Genomic DNA, 11654 nt, shown 5'->3' on the forward strand with positions numbered 1-11654 from the left:
ATTATCAATCTCCATTGGACGAATCAAAGGAATATCCGTGCGATTCATACTCCAGAATTTTGGATACCATGAAATGATAGCTTTCATTAAATGTGAATGATTCCCTCTTTTCCTCCAAGTAGCGCGCTTTTACAACTTCATCTACAAAAACACACATAAACTTACTTTGTTAGTGTTGTTTAATTAAAATATCAAACAATTTAGTTTATGTGAAAGAAACTCTAAAAATACTTATAAATATTGAGGGGACAAGCTAAAGCGGCTAGCATTGAAGATCCGTTGTTGGGTAGCTATAAAATCACATATGCCTTTTTTGGATAACTTGGTACTTATCATGAACTTGTTGAAGACTTTTTCTCTTTAGATCCCCATAGTCTTGCCTATATTGTTTATATATCTTCGCCCAAAAGGTTCCGGGTTTTACCCTTACGGAGAAGATACCGGAACTTGACTTTCGGCGTACCATGTTTTGATAATGGCCAAATTTTTGGGAGAGTCAAAGGATGCCATGAATGTATGTAGAGGTATGAAGAGAGTTAGAAAGAGTAGATGATGAATTGAGCTTTGTAGAGTATTTGAAAACAGGTGTGTGTAGTTTTGTAGAGAGAACTAGTGTATTTATAGGATACTTCCCGAATCTAGCCATTGGGGTAGTGAATCAATGCAGCTGTACTCGCAAAATTTTGAACTCGCCGTCAAGATTTAAGTTTCCTTGAAAATCCGACTAGTTATAGTCGTCAGGATAGTTGTTTTGTTACCTGGCGAATATTAGCATATTTGCACACATGAAAATGGTCATTTCCATCAACATTAGCCGACACGACAATTATTACAAGAATACTGACTAATATATAGTTGATTGGGTCTTAATGTTAAACACATGCCGACTAAGACCAGTTCTGTAAAGAGGAAATGGTCATATACATCAACAACATTTAGTCGGCACTGTGGTTTACATAGTTTCCGACTAATGTGTAGTCATATAGGTCGTCATGTAGTTTACATGCCAAAAATTAGCGATTTTGCACACATGAAATGGTCACATCCATCAACAGTTGGTCAGCAATGTAGTGGTTTCAAAGGATGTCGACTAACATGTAGTCGTCTGGGTGTTTATGTTCTTAACATGCCGACCCTGGTAAACACACAATTTCTGGTGTCAGGGTTATCAGTCTAGGAAAAAAAGGGTTCCGACCCTGGTCTGGTCGTTGTTGTACCAATATTAAAACCCCGACGACTAAGTTGTTGAAACTTAACATACCTAAGAAAACCATTCATTCAACATCTATAAATCCAACATTTGTCCAACAAGGAAAAAAACACCCAACATTCGTCCAAACATCCATAAAACAACATATGTCCAACCATTAACATAACATACTTATCTGTAAAGAAACATCCATAAACTAGAAATTCACTCATGATAGCGACCACGACCACCACTCCGGCCTCGTTTAGCAGCATCGCCTCGTTGGCTTCCACCTCCACGACTACGAGACCTCTTTAGTTCTTCATTTGTTCGGTGGAACATTTATGTGCATCTTCATTATCAAACATTACTAGCAAAGTCAATGTGCTTAGTTTGTTGTTCAACCGACAAAGGCTCTAGTATCTCTTGCACAATACATCATCTTCACAAGGGTCTTCTATCTCTAGAGAAACAAAAACAATAAATTAAAATTCAATAATTTGCATAAATTTTAAAACAATAAGAGAGACACAATACTTACAAAATTATTAAGACTTTTTGTTGGGTCTTTCGAGGTGTTCTTCTTCTTACGATCCAGTTGGTCAACAAATTCTTCCCTAATCACATTAAACGAGCAAAACCGGAGTACCATGGCATGTAATTTTCATGAGATTCATGACCTTCGGTCACCTTGTCCAAAAGACTCAAATCAATTCTATGGTTACGTCTTTCTTCCCAATGAGAAATTTCTGGTGGTGGAGCGTAAACGATGTCAGTAGTTTTTTGGGACATGTTGCACTCCTCCCTTACCACTTTAAATAATGGTTCATCACCATGATGTGGTTCTTATTGTATGCAACCAATTTGTCGCATTACCTGGTATGGATCGTACATTGAAAATCCTTGAAGGTAAAACAAGGGACCATGGTAAAATGCAACATCATTTCTCCTTATGATTATTCTATCTTTTCTATAATCTCGATACAGATCGAATATTACTTCATCCGCAATCATCTTGTCCAACGCAACTCGCATGTTGATAAATTGCTGAGGCATATCCTTATCCTGACCACGAGTAAAAGTGTACTTGTATCCTATGGGCTTGTGCTTCGCAAGATCAGTCTTGACTTTGATGCTGGGGTTGTCTCTCACAAAGGACGGGAAGTGCTCATATATCCAAATCTATGAAAACAGAAAGTATAGTAAGAATCTTATCTCACCAAACACTAAATACAGAAACATTTTGCAAATATAAATGATTTAGACAATTGAATTACCTGAAATCGACTTAGATACCCGTTAACTTTCTTCACTAGTGACCTTGAACCTTTTGTCAACATTGCATTCAAAGCTTGGACTCTGAACTTTTTCACAGATTCGTTCTTATGCTCATTGTTCTTCTGAAACATCCTTCCTAAATCAAAGAGAGTAACTTGTTCCGAAACGAAGAAGTATTTTCGGTGGAAAGTATTAATCATTTCTCCCCAACTGGCGATGCTTCCTAGCGCGATGTTACTGTACTAGGTGTATGCTTTGCCTTTCAGAGACTTTGAAAATTTCCTTCAGAAGGACAACATGGTTGTGCTCATGTTCGCCAAATGATTCCAAAAATCGAGAAACATGTTCTCGAGCATTGCATGTTCCATCATAAAGTGTGGACGTTGGAGAAGCATAAACTTTATAAAGAGGAATTCTCTGTATAGCAAGAGGATATGGAGGTTGGTGATGATGGACAGAAGATGTCTTGTCTTTTCCACGATCCTCCAAAAAGCGCTCCAAATCTTCACGAGTGATGAAACTTGATGGATCCTTCGCTGGTGGGTTGTCTGTAGCATTGTGGACTTCATCATCTTTCAAGATGTAGATTGGGGATATTTCAGGATCAGCGGTTGAGGATGTTTTCTAAGCTTTTCTTTTTTCCGACTGACATTGGGTTAGAGCTTTTTCAGGTGACAACTTGTCTGTGAGAGTCTTGAGATAAGCACGTAAATCTTTCTGTGTTGTAGCCATGTCTGTTTGATTCTTGGAGAGAACTTCCTTCATGAGATCTGCTATGGTAGGTGGATCTTCTCTCATTTCTTCAGGAACTCGTCCGAAGAGAGGATTGTTGCATGTACCAGTGTTGGTTTTAGCAGGGACACCGGTATTGTTGGTTTGAAGCGTAATATTAGTTGCGTCACTGTTGGAAACTGGAAGAGTGACTGGAGTACTACCACTATTTCTAGTTCTATTATTTTTTGGGTTAGAGTTAGGATTTGTAACTCATCCTGACCTAAGATCGACCATATTTGTTGAATTGGGATTGGAACCGAGAGATTAGTCCCCCTCTGTGGTCGTCAATCTGTTGATGGGTGAAAACAATTTGCTGGTTTTTGAGGAAAACTGGAGAGACGAGCGGTCGGTCCCTCGAACGTGAAAATTGCTTAAAACTTTAGCAAACAGATGCACTGCACGGTAGTGCTTTGAGTTTGAGAGATCAATTTGTAAGACTCTGGCCTAAACCAAGACAATGGCTGTTACATAGTCAATTCAGTCACAAAGATGGAAAAGGGTCGATATGTAGGATGGAAGCTGAGAACTGTGTGTGAGGTCAATGTTGATCGAAGGATTGCGTATATGTTGGAGAGTTCTGTAAGTTTTCTGTGAAATGTTGAGTTCGAAGATAAGTTCTGATTGATCGAATTCTACTCTATTGAGAGTTCTCGTTCATATGAGAATTCTTGTTGTTCAGACCAAGAAACTTATTTATATTGCAAGAATAGTAAATACATTGATCTCCAGTAAGTGTGACGGTTGCTGGAGTGAAAGAGTGGGAAAGTGGGAATTGTGGTTAACCAGTTCCACGTGCGTGAGAGAATTAGTTGATTGTCCATCCACTACTTTGCTAACTCTTTCAACTGCTTTCGCGACTTACTCACATTTCTTATCGTGCGTGTACACATGTGCTGTAGGCCGCCATACCAAAACGCCAGTGAATATCCCTCCATGTGCCATAATTGATGTCTCATGAATGTGGAGTCTGCAACGTGGACGTGTATTTAATTGGTCAATTATTGACTTGGCTAAACTATGAGTCGTAGCCTTGATGAGTCAAGCATAATGAACAAATGAGATATGCTCTGATATTCATGAATTAAGAATAAGATGTCTGCTAGGACATTAATGATGTCAGACGTTGAGTCTTGATGAATTGTGATATATCATTTTACCAGTTGAGGTAATAATGATGTTCTGACTGGATTGACGTGCGTTAGATGAGATTTCTCGATCATGGACCTATTATGATATGTCGAGTATTCGATAGGAAATCAAATGATCCTAAGTTGTGAGTTATCTAGAGTACTCATTCCTGATCCACTATGTCATGAATTGTCAATTGGATGAACGTCGAATGAAATATTGGATGATCGTCCAAGTTGATGGTCATCCAATGAGGGTGCTATCGTACGATAAAACAATGTTGCTAGCAGGACCGAACATTAAAAATTAATTAAAAATATTGATTGCTGGATCAATATAAAAATTATCGACGTTTGTCGAATTATCGTAAATTGAAAACCCTAATTTTGGATAACCCTGAAAGATGAAGATTTGTCCAATGTGGGTTAAGGAATGTCGACCAACCAATGGGCATGAGAGCCGACCATTGGTGGTGAACGGACGTCCGAGCGTGCGCAGGTATCCCTGGACGAGGATTCATTATTGTAGAATCATGGAAGATATGAATTATTATTATTAAAATAATAATGGAGAGACGTGGAACCGTACGACCATGATGGCCAAGAAACCGGCCAGGTCCAGTCATGGCGGTGCACGAGCCACTATGACCCTTCACACGTGCATTTCTGAGAAATTTAGGTATCTTTGTTGCTCATTTGATAAATATTCTGGATTTTAAGAAGAGTTTGATCTTGATTGAAACTCTCAATTTTACATGAATGAGAAAGTAGGACTTTGCTCGTGCGACCAATATTTTAATATTTGCGGTGAGAAGCCTGGATTATCGTGGGACCATTTGACTTTTTTAGAGATTTGGGCAATATTGGAGAAATATGGAAATCAAAAGTTTGCTCAAACGAGGGAGTTTCATGAGATGAGCGAAGCAATAATAATAAAATAAGGAACTGGAGAGGCGTGGGACCGGCCACGACCGTGGCATGGACGGCCGATGGGCCCGGTCCCGTGACGCTCTTCCCTACTTTTGTTATTATTTTTCAACTTGTGTGAAGAAATATGGTAAACTAGAAGTTTTGCTCAAACGAGGTTTGCTCAAACAAGGGAGTTTTCAAGAGATGAGGAAAACAATAAAATAGGGTAAAAGAAAATATGGAGAGGCGTGTGACCGGCCACGACGGCATGGCCGTCTAGTGGGCCAGGTCTTATGCGCGCCTCTTAATTTTTTATTATTTTTTTTATTTTCTTTTTCCATTTTGCATAGGTTTCCATATTTCCTCGTTCGTCTATATTTTGGGTGCTCGTTCGTGCATTATTGATAAGTACACTCGCACCGTTTTCTCGGGGCTTACTCGGTGGCGGCCCAAATCCCCGAAAAGTGAATATTTATTACTAATCCATGGAATTCAGCTGAGAAAAGCCATGAAACGGAGTAATGAGATAAAAATAGATTATTTTCTATGAATTCAATTGATGAATATTGCGCTAGAATTAATCAATGAATGGCTTTATACTAGCAGGAAATCTGTTTAAGAGCGTTATATTTATTCGAAAGTCGAGGTATGAGATAGTAGAAGCATCATACTCGCTCTGAATATTTATTCTATATAGTCAGGGAACATTGCGACATCCCAAAGACGTTACCACTCTATACTAGTAGGCAATCTGTCTAGGAGCCGTCCAATCACTGTCGATTTTATACAGAAGTGAATACTGAAATTTCTCAGTGTTGATGAGATATGCAAAATATTGAAAGATCAGCTGAGAGGCTTTAATGATTTCATATTCATGCGTGCTTTGATAGGTTGTACACTCAGTCAGAGATTATGACATGAGCTTTCACGTATAATCCTAAAATAGGAATTTCACATACGTGTCTGAAGCTAGGTCAGAAATATGCAAAATTATGATTTTACGATTTTAACCTTTGTCAAAAATCCACCATCAACACTTCTATAACCATCCTTCATCACAAACATAGAATCCGACTGCTCTTCATCCAAACCGAATAAGATCTTGTTCAATTTGAAGAGATCCTCCCAAGAAATTTGATCACCGAATCCATCTGTGGTGGATTTTTCATCAACCTCGAGGCCTAGAATTTGATGACAGTCATCGGGAGTTATCTCCATCTCACCGAATGGGAAGAGCATTATATTTTCCTTCCCGTAAAGCCTCTCACAAAATGCAGATATATCAACTTTGTCATACTCAACAACCGAACTCTTCACCGCAGGCACAACCGAGAGTTCTTGACAATCTCTTTCACGAAGTCACATTCCTTGTCAAGTGGCCATTTTTGCACCATAGTATTTGAAGCTTGGCGCCTCAAAAGACGGATGACATTCTTATTATCCTAAATAACATAAACAAAAAACACACAATTAAAAAATAAAAAATACAAACATTTGAAACAAATTTAAGATAGAATGTCTTAAATAACAACAAATTGAGATTGAGATTACTTACGAGTGTAGAATAGATTTCATACTCCCATGAGTCTTTGTATCCATACTCCCATGAGTCTTTGTATCCAAAAATAACATTTCCACCATATTCGGGTAACCCTAGTAGAAGGTCACCTACTTTTTGTAGCTTCTTCAAGTAAACGAGAGACATGTGGGAATCAATAGATTCATTGATAACCTTCTTATTTTCCAGTTGCAGTTTGAGGTACTTGTCCAACCTGAACCCCTTTTTCTTGACCATTACCATCTTCTTCTCCATCTTCTTCTTCATCTTCTTTATCTTCTTCAACAATTTCACCTTGTCCATCATCTTTATCACCATTATTACAATCATCATTGTTATCACCATCATCATTACCTCCTCCAGTAACTGGAATGTTATCCCCGTCACCATCATTACCTCCTCCAGCATCCTGAATCCTTTGATCATCATCATCATTACCTCTTCTACTAGATGTAATTGATTGGTCTTCATCCGGAGTTTCATCCGAATCACTTGGTTCATATGGACCCTGAGAATCATTCCGTTCATGGCTCAACAAATTCCCCTCGATGTGTTGCAATCAAGATTTTGTCGCCTACACGAGGAGGTTTTGAATGAGGAATAACAATTTTCTTCTTTCCTTGCTTGACCTTTTGCATCCTAAACAAGAACAATCAAAATATATTTCAATTAGTCGTCAGGGTCAATCCTTGAACAAGGAAACAACTAAGATACAACGATATTAGTCATCGGAGACGACAATAAAATTAAGTGATGACTGAACAATAGTCGTCACCTTAGGAAAAATAAAACAACAACGACGAATAACACAATGTTACACAAAGAAATTAGGTTTTGTCAGCATTTAGTCGTCATTGTCGATAACTTACATATGACGATTAATATATAGTCGGCAGGGTACTATTCATACAACATGTCGGCTAATAAAAAAATGAAACTCAGGAGATGAAAGTACTTGAACAGCACTAGTCGGCATTTCAAAAAATTTAACACTGATGACTAACAATGCAATATAATTACTCGACATGGTATTAGGTTGAATAGAGCGACGACCTCTGTATATATCACTTACAGTTGATGAAAGTTCGGCATGATATTCAAACTAGGAAGACAACGACTACACCTAAACATCAAAAGTCGGCGTAGTCATGGAACAAAATCCATGCCGGCTACATAATTACAAATTCAGAAACTCGAATTTTCTGCCCTATCTTAACATACAAACAACAAACTGAGTACTGGAGTGAGTTTAAGTAGGCACTTCCTTTCTCAATCGCGTTTCAGGAATTTCTTATTCATCAGCTGTTTTTTTCTTCCGTTTGTATTGAATTGATTTTCCGATTCTAGGGTCATCAGTACTAGGTCTTCTAAAAGTGTTTTTCATATGCTTCGGCTTATGCATGTTTGAAAATTAATCGACGGTTAAATTTTCAAATCGACCATTACGACGAATTTTCAATGGTTTATAATGAAGGTGGAGGTCGTCGGTATGGTAGAGGAGAAAGGAGGAGAGGAGAAAATGAAATGAGACGATGAATTAGGTTAATTTTTAATTATAATGGGTAAGAGTAGTTATTTAACTTCATCGAAGTACCCCTTATAGCCCTACAGAAGAGTCCCCTAAAATTGGGTAATACCCCAATCCGACCGGTATATGTTAACCAAGGCAGTAGATTAATTCTGTTAAACAATCTTCTAATTAAGAGATGAATGGAAGCTGCTAACTTATATGATATGTTAACCAAGGCAGTAGATTAATTCTGTTAAACAATCTTCTAATCAACAGATGAATGGAAGCTGCTAACTTATATGATATGTTAACCAATGCAGTAGATTAATTCTGTTAAACAATCAAGAGATGAAGGGAAGCTGCTAGCTTATATGAGGTGCCATAAGAATTGAATTTTTTCTTATTTGTTTGAGGGCCTGTCCATTGGCATTTCTCTAAGTTGGGTCACTACTTGAAAAGGAACCTGAATATTATAAAACGGAAAACAAATACTAATGGGTGAGAAGAAAGAACAAAAGTACTAAAGAAAGATTCGGGTTGGATGCCGGCCAGGCCACACACCACATGGACCATTAATTCCCCCAACCCAACCCTATGATTGCCAAAAGTCGAGTCAAACTCTCCTTTACTCGCGGAGAAGAGAACAACCAACACAAATACAAGCACAAAAGAGTGAGGCACAACAATTTCTTGAAATACCACAAATATCCATAATAATCCAGTCCAGGCCATGATTGGGTGAACAGAGTATTTAGTATGTAATCATCAAACAATGCATTAACTCCACCCATCAATCAACTACTTCACTATCACACTACCCACGAAAATTCTTCCATAGGTGGTGGGTCGTTACCAGTTTTCTTGGAATCTAACTGTTAGATTTCAAATGAGTGGACAGAGTCATTGGTCCACTCATCTCCCACTGCAGTAATCTTGACTGACTTCCGGCAATCTTAGCACCGTGCAAGTCTTTGAGGTTAAAAGGGTTTTCCAATCTGTTTTTCTTTTTGAATAGAATACATTGATTGGACTTGTTTTACTTTCTCTGACAAATTTTTTACCCTTTAGCAAGCAGTACAAAGCTATATCTCATTGCAATCTGGAAGTTCTATCTTATCCACATCACTACATGCTTACATTCTTAAGAAGAAAAATTCAAAAGAGCAGTCGCCTATTCCACTTCTTCTTAACTAAAAAATCGGCAAGATATTTTCACAAACACCCCTCATGCATTGCTGAAAATTTCAATTCCCCCAACTTTGACTTCATCAAGCCTTGAAATGTCTACAACCATAAAACCTTAGGCTGAGAGAAGAATCTCAAAAGTTACAGAGAGACAAGGCAGGCATATGTGAGATTTTTCTTTCTCTCATGCTGTTTTAGGAGAAACAAAAACTGAGATTTGAAAAGAGATCATCTGGCTATTAGACTAATAGTACTGCTAAACCAAAGGACTGTTTGGTTGGTTGGTTAATGTCCTTGAATGTAGGGGTAGGGTCCAAAAATAAAATTATTGCAAGGTGACAAGAAATAAAAAGAGTTTTATTTGATAGCACATGCCCCATCACATGCATCTCCACCATCAATCTTCACCCATTCAAAGCACTTAAACTTAATCATCTCATTTCAACCCCCTCATTTCTCTATTTACAACACACCCACAAACATTCCTGTAGACAACCACCAGAATCCTTCCTGCAAAGCCCAAACTCCCCTCTTTTTCATAATCACACACAATACGCACCATGTTTTCTTCTCTCAAAAATTGCATAAGTCCTGTAACAAAGAAAATCAAGGAAACATCAAAGAGAATAAGAAGAAGATCCAAGCAGAAAAAATTACTAGCATATGGTGTTGATTTGTTTACTTCACCATTTACATCCATGGAAGTGCCAAACCAATTGAAACAAGTGTTTAAACTCATCGACACCAACGGTGACGGGAAAATATCATCTTTAGAACTCGGAGAAGTACTGTTATGTCTCGGTCATGAAAAATCTACAGTCACCAAAGAAGCCGAAGTTATGCTTAAAGAAGTTGATTGCAACGGAGACGGTTTCATCGATTTAGACGAGTTCATGAATGTTGTGGCTGGTGATAGTAGTAGTAAAAGCAAAGGTGCAGATGAAGATTTAAAGGATGCATTTCTTGTTTTTGATGCTGATAAAAATGGGTTTATATCACCTAAAGAATTAAAGCAGGTTTTGAGAAGTTTAGGATATTATAAGTGTACTCTGAGTGAATGTTCTGCAATGATAAAGGGTGTTGATAAAGATGGCGATGGACTTGTCAATTTTGAAGAGTTCAGATCAATGATGAATGGATGCAGAAGTTGAAGATTCTTCTAATATTGGTTGAAGTGATATACTCCATAATCAGCACATAATTAAGGTAAGCAAATACTTCACTTAATTTTAGAATTTCTTTGTTTTCTTCCAAGTATTATCTAAGAAAACTTACTACTAATAATTATTCCAAAAAAATACTATTTATGGATAATTCTGTAGATTAAATTGTCATGGAAACCAAACAGACCAATTTGATAATAATATTCCATGTGGGGTTTTTTAATTTCTGAATGTCAATAGAATATCCTGTTCGGAGGAATGTTTTATTTTTTGTGTGTGAAAATTAAAGTGCCCGAGGAATTTCTACCTCGAACTGTAATAAATATTAACATCCTACAACATTACCATTCCATTATTCCGCGGACATAAATATCTATCTATTTTTGCTGTTTTACTTCTAATTACGTGCTTATGTGATTTAATAACAACATCAGAGATTCTCCATGTTTATCTTCTTTGTGTAAAACTATGGGACTGTCGTTCTGAAACCCGTTGTCTCATAAATGTTTGGGTCCCATCATCTGGTAGGAGACACAAAATCAATTAACTCTGTTTGGAAATGTCAAGGAAAATCATTAAGGAGTAGCACAGACACAGTTGCATCATTGTACGAGACAACATTGTCAATAGAAAAATGAAAAGAAGACAGGAAGTAAGGTTATCCTTGTTGTTTTAGTTGCCATTAATACCAAGTGCCGTGCGTCTAATCTATACCAAGTTGTACCATAGCTAAAATTGAATGAATGGTGCAGAAATCTTAGACTTTAGCAGAGTGCAATTATTTTTTTTACAAAAGAAAGGAACAGCTACATGATCATATTCTCAATGCAACCACATGTATTTCTTTTTCTTTTTCTGGTGGATAAATTGCAAAAGTAGAAATTACAAGACCCACTCACAAGACTTTGCGAGTGAGTCATCACAAGCAGAAGAAGAGTCTGTTCGTGATCCCTATTCGTTT

The 11654-nt window shown here is 37.6% G+C and overlaps 1 protein-coding gene across 1 annotated transcript; it reads left to right on the plus strand.

Annotated features, from left to right (window-relative positions):
* Positions 1-9901: 9901 nt before the first annotated feature.
* On the plus strand, positions 9902-11094 carry LOC113304789 (probable calcium-binding protein CML23). Its single transcript, XM_026553933.1, has one exon. It carries the CDS (start codon positions 10091-10093, stop codon positions 10679-10681), a length of 591 nt encoding a protein of 196 aa, XP_026409718.1. The 5' UTR covers positions 9902-10090; the 3' UTR covers positions 10682-11094.
* Positions 11095-11654: the final 560 nt, after the last annotated feature.

This window comes from Papaver somniferum, chromosome 8 (assembly GCF_003573695.1).
Source record: "Papaver somniferum cultivar HN1 chromosome 8, ASM357369v1, whole genome shotgun sequence".
Classification (NCBI taxonomy): Eukaryota; Viridiplantae; Streptophyta; class Magnoliopsida; order Ranunculales; family Papaveraceae; genus Papaver; species Papaver somniferum.

Coding starts and splice junctions, on each gene's coding strand:
- LOC113304789 (XM_026553933.1), top strand. CDS start 10,091: ATGTTTTCTTCTCTCAAAAATTGCATAAGTCCTGTAACAAAGAAAATC.